The sequence below is a fragment of the Scheffersomyces stipitis genome, chromosome 2 (genome assembly GCF_000209165.1).
Source record: "Scheffersomyces stipitis CBS 6054 chromosome 2, complete sequence".
In the NCBI taxonomy this organism is placed as follows: Eukaryota; Fungi; Ascomycota; class Pichiomycetes; order Serinales; family Debaryomycetaceae; genus Scheffersomyces; species Scheffersomyces stipitis.
Genome location: NC_009042.1, coordinates 2628723 through 2643578, shown reverse-complemented (window position 1 = coordinate 2643578; position 14856 = coordinate 2628723). Strand labels below are relative to the sequence as shown.

Sequence of the window (14856 nt, the reverse complement as noted above, 5' to 3'; positions counted from 1 at the left end):
TCAATTAGCGACAGACTCAGTATACCACTTCAGATTACAGTGATGTAATCCAGAAGCTCACCAACGAGGAATGTGCTCCAAACCGTTTCCAATTGTCATTACTTAATTTCATCGTCATATTTAACTTTCACTAAATATTAATCGTTGCATTATCAGCACCGTTTTCGATAAGCTTGTTTTCCATTTCAGGTTCCGGTTTTCTTCCTCAGTATCTTCGGCCACTCAGTCGCAAGAGATCTTCACTTCTTCTCTCACCATTCCGTACATTGCACAACTCCAAAACTCCGCCACTATCTCTTGTATCTCTGCAAACTCTTCCCTTCCCTCCCCTCCTCTTTCCTTGGTCTGAAATCTCTTGACAGGAAAGCTCCGCATGCTCGGCCGAGTCCCACATTGGCCAATAACAATACCTGGTCCAAGCCTCTGCCCCAAGCCTCTGCCCCAGCTCTCCAGCAACCATTCGGTATTAGCAGGGCTGCAGCACCATTTCTGCCGACAGCCGCCGAAGTGCGTGAAAAGACACGCGCTAAAAACACGTAATTTTGCTCCCCAGCACCGGCCAGCTCGGTCTAAATATAAATTATATACAAAAATAAATCTCCATCTTATCCACTTTGGGTCGTATAATACTTCGTATACCTCACATGATATCTGGAGTCTATCGAGCTTGTTATTCTTATACGTCTTCTTTCTGAATTCTGTTCTTCTTTTCCTCAACTTTCTTCTTTTCTATACGTTTTCCTTCCCCCATTGAGCCCATTTTTCAGTCAATTGCGTAATTCTCAGTTTTCAATTGCTCCAAAACTCTGCTACCATGGCCGATTTGGAGACCGTTCTCATCACGGTGGCTGCGGCTCTCGCCATCAACTACCTCTACAACCAGTACATCCATGCAACAAAAGATGTAAACGAGCTCTATCTTAACGAACAGTCGACAGTTGACTCTACCAGGCTTGCTAATGAATCAGCCATCTACAAGTCCAATAAAATCGCGTATGCAAACGGCCTCCGCATAGGCTTGGACATTCGCTACGACCACTACAAACTTCGCCACGGCAACCTTTGCGACGTCTGGGAAATCATCACCAAATACGCATCGAAACTGCGTGGTTCAGGCATCACCATCGATAACGAGTTCCAACCTATCATCCAGTTGAACTACAAGATTTCCCAATTCAGTCGCTACTTAACCTCTAATAAGGTGAAGGTTGTACGCATCAATTTGAATCGCTTCATCGACAACTTCGATATCTTGATAGCAGTCATCAGCGCCATGGTGAACCAGATAACTATCGAACTCTATGATGACCATGCTAATTTACAGGATACTGATGAAGGATTGTTCATTGTCAACAATAGCGACCTCCAGAAGTTCACTCCACAGTCGTACTTCAACTACGAAGACCAATCGGTATATGACATCGAATCAACAGACGAGCTTAACGAATTTGTCAACGAATACACCTACGAAAAAGACAAGGGAATCGCATTGAAGATCACAAGAAAGTTGAACAGTTCTGTGCTTTCAACTGTCGAGTTCACTCAATTGAACATCATCAGTTCCTTGGCATCGACTATTAAACACTTGCCCTTGTCCAAGGAAATCAACCACGATGACAAGATTGTTGTAGTACAATCATCTAAACGATCTAACGATGCCATTACAAACCAATTGAATAAGATATTACTCAGTTTCATCACAACTGCTCAATTGGTGGTATTGACTGAAAATTCCTCGTTATCCTGGAACAATATCCTCTCACACGAGCCTACTATTCTTGCTCTCAACGAAAAGGAACTCCAAGACCTATCGCTTGAAAAGTTGAAACTGGGATTAAATTTGAATTGGTACAAAAAGTTCGTTGCAAACCAAACGTTGAAGTTCCTTTCCAAAGGAAAGTTCTCCAAATCAACATTTATAAATCCCGATTCAAAGTTAAGATTGGTATATGTAAATAATGGAATTACCAATCCTCGTATATTCTCTCCTGCTCAATTGAACGAGTTTAGATGCTATCTTTCTTCGCGATTGGTGATGGAATTCGGGTACTATAACATTATCGGCCCAATTATCCTTACAGACTTCTACGACTATAGGTATTTCCTGATAGCAAGCGTAAAGTCTTGGGGATGTATATCGCAGTCATTGGAACTTAAGCTCACAGAGGTATCAGACAAGAGTGAAGGAAAGTTGAGCGTTAGAGGCTACTCAATAGGCAAGTCAACTAACAAGGTTGTCAATAGATCCGACCAGATCGAGCAGAATAAAAATATAATGAAAGCTAATGATGGTTTTATGCCCTTAATTAATGTTAGAGGCAGATGGGGTAATGACGGATGCTTGTACATAGTTTAACCACATTTTGTAAGAGTATGTTGTAAGAGTATGTAAATAGAAAATTTCCTTTTAAATAGTTTACATATATATGAATTCTAAGCCTTTACCTTCTTATTTGTACCAAAGTCGAAAGCATCAGCATTTCCTCCACAACTTCTCTTTCTAGATCCAGAAGAAAAGAGAGACACAGGTGCCTTCTTGGCATCAATGAAGATCTTCCTATCCATCTGATTTGCATAATAGTTGTTGAAATTGATTTTAACAACACTCAAATTGTTGATGGAAAGTTGACCAAAGAATCCCTTCCATTTTTTCAACTTGTTGGAAATGGAAGCATCGTTGGATTCCCAGTGAATTTCATTCTCGTCATGGTTGCGGCTGTTGACAATTTGGTAACTGATAAAGTCATAGCCATATATGATGAGAATGTTGCACCAGTTTTCGTATGCCAAACCGTTGAGGTAAAGCTCGTAGTTCAACAAGCCTAAGCACTTAATTTCGACTTCTCTAAGAGTCTTCAAATTACTCTTTTGATCGTCTTCCTTGATGCCACAGATCTTTAACCAAGTTTTGAACGAATAATTGCAATCCTGGTTGAATTTCAGAGAAAGAATGACCAAACCCAAGAATAATTTTTTGTAATCTTTTAAATGGACATCAGATGCGACATCTTTCTCGTCCTTTACAAGTTTAAACATGTAATAACATGCCAATTGCAAAGACTGGATAGAAGTCTTTGATCTTCTCAAGACTTCAATAATGAAGAATCGCAAGTCTTTCTCGTCGACAGAGTCCTTATATAAAGTCTTCATTAAGTTGATTGAACAATTAATCAAGATAAGGTTGAATTGTGTCTTGTTCAAGTGGTTGGTATAGTACTTGAAATGATTTGGAGACAAGTTTTCCTTTCTGTTGATAGGAGAAGACGAGGAAGTAGGTGGAGGGGTTAATAAGGTAACCGAACTTGATTCCTGGGAAGGAAGATCAAGGTTGGAAGTGCCCACATTACCTGGGGACACTGGAGACTGCAAAGCCATATTTGATCTTTTGCAAGTTATATAAAGTATTGCTCAACAAGCAAGACTAATACAGGGAAAGAATAAAACAGTAGTAGACAAATTCGATAAACATAGATCTAATAGGAAACACTTCAAAAAGTAGACCTATTACAAACAAAATATACCTTTGAACAGGAAATATCTAGACAATAACTTGGGAAACCATGATGGATATACTGGAAGGAATAATAAGATTAAATCAAAAGTAAGACAATGTGGAAAGGACGTTGATGATATGGACGAACACTTGGTGGATGTCGGTAAGTGAATATCGAGCTCTAAAGCCAGTTAGAACTCACAGAAGTAAAGTAATGAAACTAACCCTGAAATGTGAATAAGGATAAAAGCAAATGAACTCCTATCTAGATGATAACAACACAGCAAGCAAGACTGTGACCCAAACGGTGTGACTAGTTCTCAGACCAACTAGAAGAACACACACAAACAATAATATAACCCAAAGACAGTTATTCTACAATCAACAGATAATAGAAACCAAACTGAAACCGACTAACAAATAATAATAGAATGAAGAATGATAACAGCTAACAAAGCGATAAAAACACGGGTGAAAAGAATTTAGAATATTTCACACGTCGACAACAGGCAAAACAGATAAACGGATGGTAACAACTCAATAGTGATGGCTAACAGAGAAGGGAACCTGGAGAATAATAAGCTGTGTTTTGTTATCTGTGGATTGGTGCCGCTTATATAGTGGGGCCACAGGAGATGGAATTGCTCACCACCGCCTGCAGGCAGTGCGTCCATTCTTATCAGTCATTGCTTTTTCGCGGTGGCAGATGAGTCAATGAGATGAAGGTGGTTGCGTCACGTGAGTTTCTATAATCCAGTACTAGTTTACTGAGAATATGGAGATATGACTGAATTGGTTGAAATGGAGTGAGGTCGAGATTACTCACTCTGTCAAAATGGTTCTTGTCATCTTGCCGCGTTCGCTCCGACGCTGGTAAGTGATTACGTATTTGGCTCGCCTGGATTGGCATCATCTCAAACAGCACCAACTCATCCCCATTCTACAGTTCGTTCAAAAATTAGGGTCATGACACTTCTCTAACCTACTCCTATATCGCAGCTCGGCAGAATGAGTAACTTCTTTCTGCCGTCCTAAACTTCACTTGCGTTCGGCCGGCATCGGTTCCGTCATACCGGAATAATTCTTCGAATTTACACTATGTCATCTCCAGGATGCCGGATTTTTATGGTTGCGAGAAATCGCCTTATACCTTTGGTTTCTTTTGCTCGATTGCCGCAAAATGACTGATACGTCGAATAGCAGCAGGTTTGCCACCACTGACTTGCAAATGCTGGGCAATCTGCTGCTATTTGGGAATAATTCTCGTATTTTTCGTGTCGTACAATGGAGAATTAGACACAATAGAGTAGCAATTTCGCAATCTTGCAGTAACTATTATGTCAGTCTGTAATTCCCAATTCTAGTGCCTATATTAAGAGCTGACAACATACTACATTCTCTACACCCCTCTACGACTGTTCGTATATTAGTAATGTACATGCGATGTATCGCTAATCCCTTGTAAGGTTCCTAAACACCGAGTCGATAGTGTCCCTGATTTCCTTATAACTCACAATTATACAGTTCTTCTCGTCTCTACTGACCAACAAAAACTTCTCGTCTATCCCAGCGTCCAACTTGTTCAAGTTCGTCAACACCCGCGACAAGTCCACTACCGGCTTGCCATACTCGTCGTGCTGAAAAAAGATGTAATCGCGGAACAACTTGATGATGTACTTATTGCTGTTTTCCGTCCAGTCCTTAGCCTCGGGTCTATCTATGATGAAGTTTAACTTGGTAAGTAATCTGAACAAGCGGGCGTTTTCCAACTCCGTAGTGATCTGCGACTCCATGAAATCGGTCGAATCTTCCAAATTATTTATTGTGCTGAATAATCTCGTGGTCAAGTATCTTTGGCTGAATCTGTCAAGATCAAACTCAACGGTATCTTCGTTCAAAACCGTCAACACCTGAATAAACTCGTCACTGAAGCTGATGGTCGACGAAGTTTTCAAGTGACGCAAGAGTTCACCAGTATCATTGTTTCTCAAAGTGTTCGGAATCGTCAAGGTACTCAAGGATAACAAAATCCTTCCCAATTTTTTGATGTCTTCTCTCTGTAAACCCTGGAAGTATCGGTTTGACTTGGAGATTTCTTCTTCGTCTTTCTCGAAGTTTAAGATGTCGCTGATAGCCAAGTTGGATAATCTGATTCTGTTCTTGTTGGTAACAATGATCTTGGTCAAGTCCAACGCCGATCTAGCAGCCAATCCCTTGGCGTGGATGGCCATCAACGCGTTGACTAATTGTACGAGATAGTTCCATAATAAGTCTTCAGTTATGGGTTCAGTACGTGTACCGATTCGTTTGTGGTGGTCGATCAACGTACTAGAATTAGGGAAGTAATCGTACACAACCACCAAACACGACTTGCCGAACGCCATACTGGTGAAAGCTTCTTGTAACTGAGTAACATTGGCATTTTTGACTGATCTCCACTTCTTGATCGTCTTGAACGGAGCCTCGTTGATTATGGGGAAGTTGAGTTCGATTTTACGCAAGGCATACGGGTTGCCATCTACACTGGAAAATACCTTATAGAGCGATGAAGGCACGTCCCACACCTTGGACTTGGGGTCGTAGCTCTTGTCTATGGGAACCAACGAGTGGTAGATGTTGATATGTTCCGGCAAATTGGAACGAGGCAACGTCTGGAGCGTGGCTTCGTTCTTCTTCTGCAATGTTTCACGTAAATCGTTTGGAATAAACATCAGATTGGCGTTAGTTTCATGTGGAGGCAACGGAATTGTCAAACGAGGTGGAGGAGCTGGCGCATAGAGATGGTACTGCAATGGATACGAAGCTGCCTGTTGCTGGTAGTAGACGTCAGCACCAGAAGACTGGGCCATAGATGCTGGGTGGCCGTTTCCAGTCAAATACGGGTTAGGAGGCTGTCCCGCACCAGAAGTATTGGGACTAGAAGGATACTCGGAACCAAAGCCCGCAGGCATAAACGACGGCGTCAGAGCATTGAATTTCTTCTGGGAAAGTAACTCGTTGGCATCAGCTCCATTATTTGGAGTATTTGCTGCTCCTCCTACAGAGCTGGTCAGACCCAAAGCTACGGAGCCAGAACCCACAGAACCTACAGGACCTGATCCACCAGAAGGAACAAATACTGGTATCTCCTTGACTTTGGGAGACAACGCTGCAAACTTGCTGGTGATGTTTTGGACGTTTGACGGTTGAAAAGAAGGTGTGTTCAAGTTGAATTTACGTTTGGCCTCAGCAGGAGAGCTGTTTCCAGAATAACCAGAAGACGAACTGGCGGATACAGGAGGCTGGCCAACATTGCTATTGTTGCCGATGTTATTAGCGGTATTGTTGAGAGTGTTACTGTTGATGTTGTTATTAGTACCAGCAGCGTTATTAGTATTATTGCTACTAGTATTAGTGTTGTTGTTATTAGTGTTAGAGTTGTTAGGATTACCTTTTCCAGACGGCTTGTGGTGACTAAATGCGCATCCCTTGTTCTCGAACTTGCAGTACCCGTAGATAAGGATGTTCTTGCAGAGCGTGTCCTTCGCGCTGTCCAAATTGAGATTCATGACGGCTCAGGATGTTCACGTCCATATAGCCTGGGGCATAAGAGTAGAGTGGACCGGCGATTTTCACGTTTAGCCTAAATGCGGATGTTTGGTATGGATTTATGAATATGGGCGTACATCATGTGACGGAAGTCAGATGACGAGAAGACTGAGTAAAACAGCTGGTTCCGCGTCTTAAATACAGTTCTTACAATAGCGCACTAATTCTGTGCACTTTCTGGAGGTGCCTAGTTATCTTTAATTGTAGTGATACTTTTGATACAGATGAATTTCACATATCATTCACATATCCTTCACTTTTCAAACACTTTTGCTTGAATTTCATTGTAAATACGTGTAAATATCCAAATTCATCCATACATTCCACTTCTACCTATACCCACATCTAGTTAACAACATGGGTGTGGCCTCGTCCAAGATCATGGATTCCCTCATGGAGGGCACCAACTTCGACAGAGAAGAAATCGACCGTTTGAGAAAACGATTCATGAAGCTCGACAAAGACGGCTCGGGAACCATAGACAAAAACGAGTTCTTATCTATACCGGGGATTTCGTCCAATCCCTTAGCCACAAGATTGATGGATGTGTTTGATGAGGATGGAGATGGCACCATTGATTTCCAGGAGTTCATCACTGGGTTGTCTGCCTTCAGCGGAAAGACATCTAAGGTCGACAAGTTGAAGTTTGCATTCAAGATATACGACATTGATAGAGACGGGTTCATTGGCAATGGAGAGTTATTCATTGTCATGAAGATGATGGTGGGGAAGAACTTGCAAGAAGGCGAATTGCAACAGATAGTCGACAAGACCATGATGGAGGCCGATAAAGACGGTGATGGCAAGTTGAGTTTCGAAGAGTTCAAGAATGCCGTGGATTCCAAGTCTGTTTCCACCTCGTTGACGCTTAATCTCTTTTAGAACGACTAATGAACATATATGCTAATATTTTGCTAATAGTATGAACATCCCAACACCAACGTTGGATGATTGTAGACATCAACAGCCCGTAGCGTTAAAAGTACTTCTTTAATATTCAAGAAAATGTAGACTGTGGTAGTTAAACGCAAATAATCGATACGTACTGCGATGCTTGTGAGAAGTGAAAAATTGAGAAACCACAGTAGCTGTATTTCTACTCCACTCTTTTCCACTATCGCCACAAAGTAGCAATGACAGTTATAGAAGACCGGACAGAAGCTCTTCTTGAATGGATCAAGAATACCGAGGATGAAACCTTCAAACCCTCGACCCATTCGTTTATCTCTCCAAAGATAGAAATCAAGCAATTCGAACAAAGTGGAAGAGGTATCGCAGCCAAAGATGACATTAAAAGATCCCAACAGATCTTGCGGATACCCCATTCGTTCCTCCTCAATTTCACAACGGTAGTGAGTCACATTACAAGACACAACTCAAATATCAAGCTCAAGGAGCCTTACTATTTGGGAATTTACGTTCCTTTAGAATCTACGAATAATAATGATAAGTTCACGAATATATACAAGAGCCTTGAGCTACAAGATTTATTGGCATTAACATCGTTCCAGCTACTATCGCTCTATCTATGTTTTGAAAGACAGAGAATACACTCCTCGTTCTGGAAACCGTTCCTCGAGATGCTTCCAGATATCTCTGATTTTCTGTTAAATCCATTGATTTGGCAAGTTTTGCAAGTAGACCAATGGGAAGAGCTCATACAATTTCTTCCAGAATCGGCCAAGAGGCGTGCTGAGGATGTGTACGAAAGATTCTTGGAAGACTACGTCGTTGTCAGAGCTCTTGTGTCGAGAATCCTCGACGACTTGAAGTTAAGTGAATCTTCTGCAGATGAGTATATTCCCGTCGACCTTTTTCTTTGGGCCTGGATGTGTATCAATTCTCGTTGTCTCTACATGACGATTCCTCAGGGTAAGACGAATGCCGATAACTTCACCATGGCACCATATGTCGATTTCCTAAACCATTCTTGCAATGATGAGTGCAGCATTCTCATCGATACGACTGGATTCCATGTTCGTACCACCACACCATATATGCCAGGCGACCAATTGTTTCTCAGTTATGGTCCTCATTGTAATGAATTCTTGCTTTGTGAGTACGGTTTCGTGATTCCTCATGATAACAAATGGAACGATCTTGACATTTCAGCATACATTATTCCGCTTCTCAAACCTCAGCATGTCGAGTTCTTGAAAGAAAATGATTATTTTGATAAATATACCATGACAAACGAAGGGATTTCGTTCAGAACAGAAGTAGTGCTAGCAACTGTGCAAGAAAATAGTCCTCTGGTGTCCAGAAGACTCCAAGCACTATTGAATGGCATTGGGGATGGGGCTACTTTCAAGAGCCACTCTCATGTTCTCTTGAAAGAAATAATCAAAAAAGTACTACACGAATGCGATCAGTACAAGCATCTCGAGTACAACGACGACAAGGACATTAATACTCGAGAACGAAAGAAAACCATTGGTATTCTCTACAAGAACAGAAGCGAGATAGCCAATAACATTCTTTCCACGCTAGAATGAAGCTAGATAATCTATATACAAAGTAATTCGTAATTCTAATGCAATTCTTCATCTTAAGTGAAGGTTACTGACTCAGCAGCGCTTTTTTCAACAGCAATGTCAATGCTGGACTTGCTCTTGACCAAATCTAACATCATTGTATTTGTAGGAGTTGGAATGCGATGGGTCTTTCCCAAGTAGACTATATAGCCGTTGATCCAATCGATTTCTGTAGGAGCCAAATGTCTGACATCTTCACGCATGGACGAGCTGTTCTGAGCTGTGCTTTTCAAAATGGCGAGCACTGAATCCAAAAGTCTATCTCTATTCAACACTGTGCTTGCCAAGGGGATCCTCTTGAGTTCAGGGTATTCTGTTTCGAAAACATCTATCGCTTCCTTTATGATTCTTTTAAAAATGGGAATAACGTTAGTTCCGTGCAAGAGCTGCCCATTGAAGCAGTCTAGGATAGCAGTCATGGGATTGACGCAAGCGTTGGCCACCAACTTTTCCATCTGGATCAAAAGCAATTCTTCGTAATCCATATACTTTGCATTTAAGCTTTCTGTCAGGACGATAAATTTGAACGCTTCTGGTAGTTCGATTTTCTCAGTCAAGGCTGGCTCATCTCGCGAGGGAATATACGCTATAGAAAGCTTACCTGGTGCAGCATACTGAATCACATTGGGGGCACTTTTATAGGCCCCATGTGTACTAACAGCCTGAAAGATTCTTGGTCTGTCTTTTAAAACTGGCCAGAACTGTTCAGTTAACCTTTGAGCCATGCCCATTCCATTCTGGAGTATCAAGATATTTGAGTTGGAGTTAAGATGCAGAACATATGGATCCAAGGCCATGATTGTGTTGTGGGTTTTGGTCGATAGTATGAGATTATCTATGGGAAGCTTCTTGCCGTCTTTAGAAGGAGGCTGTCTATCACTTTCGAGTTGCACTTCTGAGCCTACGACATTTGCATCTTTTCTTCTCACGACTTTGATCTTTGAGCCTTCGTTCCTGAACTGGTTCAATCTCTGTTGGTTACGAAAGAGCAAAACGGGCTGGATCTGTTTGGGGAACGCCTGACTGATCTCATGGGAGAGCAAGCAACCCATGGAGCCCGCCCCGAGAACATACACCTTTTGCAGCATGGCTTACTTCAGAGGGTAAAGGAATCTCGCACCTTCAATATTCCTACAGTTTTGAAAGATATGAAAATTTAACATACTGGATCTCATATTAAATATTCAGTCGCACTCTCTCCAAGTTAAATTAACTATCTGTGGCTCCAAAATAGATATATTCCATGTACCTCTTCTTTATCTACAAGTAACATAGATATATATAGAAATGCTTATTGTTGGTCTCACTGGCGGCATCGCCACAGGAAAGTCGACGGTGTCTAAGCAATTAGTAGAAAAGCATAAGTTGACGGTGGTAGATGCTGACTTGATAGCAAGAGAAGTCGTTTATCCAGGTAAAAGTGCCTACAACAAGATCGTAGAAACTTTTCAAAAGGATGTGCCCGACTTGGTGAACCCAGAAGATTTGTCACTTAATAGAGCTGCTTTAGGAAAAGCAGTCTTTGGAAATAAGGAAAGATTGGCCAAGTTGAATGCTATAGTCCATCCAGCTGTCAAATGGGAGATAGCTCGCCAGATATTGAGAGCTTACATCAGCTTTAAAGAATTGGTGATTCTTGACGTGCCCTTACTCTACGAAAGTGGTTTACATAAAGTCTGTGGATTAGTTATAACAGTTTCGTGTGGTAAGGATATCCAGATTCATCGTTTGCTAGCAAGAAACCCAGAGTTGACCACGGAAGACGCCGAAAAGAGAGTTAATAGCCAACTCCCAATTGAAATCAGAAATTACAGAGCTGATTTGGTTATTGATAACAGCAAAGATCTCGCCAGCTTACAAAGATCGGTGGACTCCATTGTTCACGAGATTAGACCTTACCGTTTAATGACCATTCTCGACTATTTCCCACCTTTCGCTATATTATCTGCATTATATACGTTTTCGTTAAAGACACTTATAGAGAAGTTCAAGGGCAAACGTCCACCCAAGCTGGACTAGTGGGTCATGCTCTCCAGTACTGTGCCAAACTATGTAACCTATCAATAACAACAGGAAAGAAGGCATTGACACTACCGTTGATAAGGTTCTGGAAATGCAAAATGGCCTCTTCTTCACTCATTTCTAGACAGAATTTCTCCTGAACTTTTTCAACAGCCCTCTGGGGGTCGATCATGATATCTGGTATATTAGCATCCAACATTAATTGAAACAAGTTGAGAATCAAATTACTATTCTTTCGTAATGTAGTGTAGGTTATGAAACAGTAACTCTTGAAAATATTGAAGTTCTCATGATTCAACCCTCCCATCCCATCGATCACCTGAATCGGCAATTTCATAAGAGGAGGAAGAATTTTTGGATCTCTTCCTAAGATATAGCCAAAATCAGCATGCCAGAATTTACCATTTGGTGAAAGAAGCAAGTTGTCAAGATGTCTATCACCAACTCCTAGTAAGTATGTAATGACACAGTAGCCAGCGCAAGATTTGACATAGTTATCCATTAGTGTTGGAGACACCGCCAAATCCAGTATAACTGTAGGCTGTGGTTGTATGGGGTGTTCTTCCAGTTGTTCAGACGAGTTGAGGACACTAGTTACTTCTGGCTCTATTGGTTGTTGTTCTTGACTGTGGAGTCTAAGATAGTTCAAAATACCATTATTGGATGCTGAAGGCTGTGGTGGAGAACTATTGTCATTTGTTTCTGGAACAGGGTATGTCTTCGCGAGAATAGAATCCAAAGTCTCATTTGGTACAAATTGTATTAGGCCGGCAACTGGGCTTGTGGCAAGAATTTTGTAAGGAGTCAATCTCAAGTCTAAGTTTTCATTCTTTAACAATTGGTTCATAAGATTAATAATCTGAATCACCAATTGATCCTGTCTAAGATCATCACCAATCTTGAACATGAGCGGATATTTGTCATACTTATGATTTTTCTTCTTTCCAAACAACTGTGAGGTGGCATGTGTCTTTTGAATGGTTTTGAATGTGATTTTTAATGGTGATAAGCTGGATTTAAACACAGATGATTCATCTGGGTAGCATCCACAGATCTTCACTGATGGGTCAAGAGGTAATGGGAATGGTTCTGGGAATTTCAATAGTTCATTTGAAGGATTAGCAAGATACTCTCTTAGAAATTCAATTTTTTTCGAAGTCGCTTCATTCTTGCGGAATGTTGTACGGATCAATTCAACTAGACTAGTCAATTTCTTGATAAACCAGATCTGCATCTTCAAGTTCTTATAATTTGGGAGCTTCTTTGCCTGTGAATATTTCTTCAAACTGTCGATGTACTTGTTTAATATAATAGCATAAATTCGTATAGGGTTTGAGTGAGGGTTCGTAGGGCTATTAAGTTGATCTTCATTTTCAACCTTGACATACCAATAGAAAAAGTTACCCAAATTTGGATTTTCTATAGACTTCTCAATCAAAAACTTTGCAAGCGGTGATTTCAACAAGTCATTGTCGTCATTCAACTCGTTAGCCATTTCAAAATGCTCTGTGTCTTGGATATATGGTGTCTTCTTATCGTAGATCAACGATTCATACTTCAAGGCTTGTACTAATTGCAATAAATACAATAATAGTTCGTCACTGCTTGCCAATCTCAATCTGTCAACAGCCATTTTCCTCAAGAAAGTAACGTTCTTGAATATCTTGTAAAACTTGCTAGGCTCATTCTTCAGTTTCCGGTCCAGGCTATCGTTGGAAGTTGGTGGAGTAGATGATGAGGCTAGGACCGATTTGCCCAATATGTAAGGGTTAAAGTAACTACCTAAAAGTTCCAATGCATCACCGATTTGCAACTTATCAACAGACCAATAATTAGGGATGATTTCATTGAATGCATGTTCAACTTCATAATCGTCTGCCCAATCAATGGACTTTATGAATTTAAGCAAGAATGATTTTGTCGTTGTTGTCTTCCCACTTGCTTCGTTGATTGAATTGTTCTTACTGAAGTAATATCTGAATTTCCAAATCAAGTTTCTTTCTGTTTTGTTCAATTCGATATTGGACGGTTTTATTAATATATTGACCAACTCATCTCTCAATTGTGGAGACGGTTTCAATTCTTTGTCTAATATAGTGTTGTTGTTAATATGTCTTTCTAACTTGTGATACTTAAGTTCGATGGGGTCTAACGGTACATTAATATTATTTTGGTTATTGACATTTGAATCTGTTTGGAAGTCCGGATCATAAATTTTGAGCATGTTGGGATCTTTGGACATGGGGATATCGATGGAATTGATCACAATGTTTGAGTTGAGGTTGTCAACAATAGGAGCTTGTTCATGGTGAATAGTAGGGATACTTGTATTGATATGATAAGTGACATCTGAATAGACAATTGGCAATTCAAAGTTGGGCAATTCCAAATAGAGATAGTAGTCATGGTCTTTATTGGGTTCATTTAAGGAACTGACGTTAGGAAGTACAAGCTTATCTAACCAGCCCAATCTATTAAACTCACCATCTTCGTACTTTATCAAGTTCTTCTCGAGGTCTGTCAAGCCCGGGATATTCTCGTATTCTATATTCTCAGTAGTCGGGTCTGTAAAGATTGGAATCTTTTGTGAGCCTTTCCTCAATCTGGAGCTCTTTCTGTTGAACAACGACAAATATCCTACACCAAACAACTTTGGTTTCGTATTGACGATTTCATACACTTCTATCTTGAGGTAGGAGTCAATGGAAACCTGATTGAAGTTGATGGCCATCTTGAGGTATTGGTTCCATACTCGCTTATTGTTGAATGACTTATACGTGGTCTGTACTGGAATTGTGACAAGGTTATTGTTCTTGCCATCAAAGATGCTTATTTTGATAAAGAGATCTGAAAATCGATATATCCTTGATAAAGTATTGAATACTGCTGGATCCTCGAACTTTTCAGAAAGACTGGCGAGGCTATCTTTCATATCTCTTGTAGACTCTAGATAGCATACTTTGACTATTATGGGAATTGCAAGATCCTTTGAAAGCCCAAAAGCTGTTGACTTGGTCTGCGAAAGGGAGTCATTGAGTGGAGACAAGTTAGTCATTTCAATTATGACATTTGGCTACGGTTGATAAAGACTAAGAAGAAGCATAACATTTCCATAGTTATATCACTTTCTTATCGTTCCTGTACTTTAGCCACAGTGTCGCACATTCGCCCATCTCCAAGTATTATGAAATGGCTGCGAAATCCACCACAATGAGATGG

General features: G+C 40.7%; 8 protein-coding genes across 8 annotated transcripts; 4 read left to right on the top strand and 4 right to left on the bottom strand. All coding sequences in view use genetic code 12, as the record gives it.

The window, feature by feature from the left end:
• Positions 1-814: 814 nt before the first annotated feature.
• Positions 815-2356, top strand: PICST_54878 (predicted protein; the record flags this gene model as incomplete). Its single annotated transcript, XM_001383218.1, is given in 4 exon segments — positions 815-1348; positions 1360-1383; positions 1439-1875; positions 1942-2356. The coding sequence occupies 4 exon segments, from the start codon at positions 815-817 to the stop codon at positions 2354-2356; spliced, it is 1410 nt and encodes a 469-aa protein (XP_001383255.2).
• Positions 2357-2496: 140 nt separating this feature from the next.
• PICST_12827 (predicted protein) lies at positions 2497-3270 on the bottom strand (the record flags this gene model as incomplete). The annotated part of the gene is made up of 1 exon (XM_001382702.1): positions 2497-3270. A coding segment is annotated over one exon (774 nt), but the record flags the coding sequence as incomplete, so codon positions are not given.
• A 1629-nt stretch (positions 3271-4899) lies between these two features.
• On the bottom strand, positions 4900-7056 carry PICST_76360 (component of Pab1p-stimulated poly(A) ribonuclease). The gene is made up of 3 exons (XM_001382701.1): positions 6935-7056; positions 6588-6787; positions 4900-6530 (listed from the first exon to the last, which is right to left on the bottom strand). The coding sequence occupies exons 1-3, from the start codon at positions 7039-7041 to the stop codon at positions 4945-4947; spliced, it is 1893 nt and encodes a 630-aa protein (XP_001382738.2). The 5' UTR covers positions 7042-7056; the 3' UTR covers positions 4900-4944.
• A 266-nt stretch (positions 7057-7322) lies between these two features.
• Positions 7323-8019, top strand: PICST_87042 (protein phosphatase, calcineurin B). The gene has a single exon (XM_001383217.1). It carries the CDS (start codon positions 7439-7441, stop codon positions 7961-7963), a length of 525 nt encoding a protein of 174 aa, XP_001383254.1. The 5' UTR covers positions 7323-7438; the 3' UTR covers positions 7964-8019.
• A 195-nt stretch (positions 8020-8214) lies between these two features.
• On the top strand, positions 8215-9576 carry PICST_42613 (predicted protein; the record flags this gene model as incomplete). Its single annotated transcript, XM_001383216.1, has 1 exon — positions 8215-9576. The coding sequence occupies one exon, from the start codon at positions 8215-8217 to the stop codon at positions 9574-9576; it is 1362 nt and encodes a 453-aa protein (XP_001383253.2).
• A 53-nt stretch (positions 9577-9629) lies between these two features.
• On the bottom strand, positions 9630-10703 carry PAN5 (2-dehydropantoate 2-reductase (Ketopantoate reductase) (KPA reductase) (KPR); the record flags this gene model as incomplete). The annotated part of the gene is made up of 1 exon (XM_001382700.1): positions 9630-10703. One exon carries the CDS (start codon positions 10701-10703, stop codon positions 9630-9632), a length of 1074 nt encoding a protein of 357 aa, XP_001382737.2.
• A 199-nt stretch (positions 10704-10902) lies between these two features.
• Positions 10903-11634, top strand: COA5 (Dephospho-CoA kinase (Dephosphocoenzyme A kinase) (COAE); the record flags this gene model as incomplete). The annotated part of the gene is made up of 1 exon (XM_001383215.1): positions 10903-11634. One exon carries the CDS (start codon positions 10903-10905, stop codon positions 11632-11634), a length of 732 nt encoding a protein of 243 aa, XP_001383252.2.
• A 4-nt stretch (positions 11635-11638) lies between these two features.
• Positions 11639-14692, bottom strand: VPS34 (1-phosphatidylinositol 3-kinase; the record flags this gene model as incomplete). Its single annotated transcript, XM_001382699.1, has 1 exon — positions 11639-14692. The coding sequence occupies one exon, from the start codon at positions 14690-14692 to the stop codon at positions 11639-11641; it is 3054 nt and encodes a 1017-aa protein (XP_001382736.2).
• Between the last annotated feature and the right edge of the window lie 164 nt (positions 14693-14856).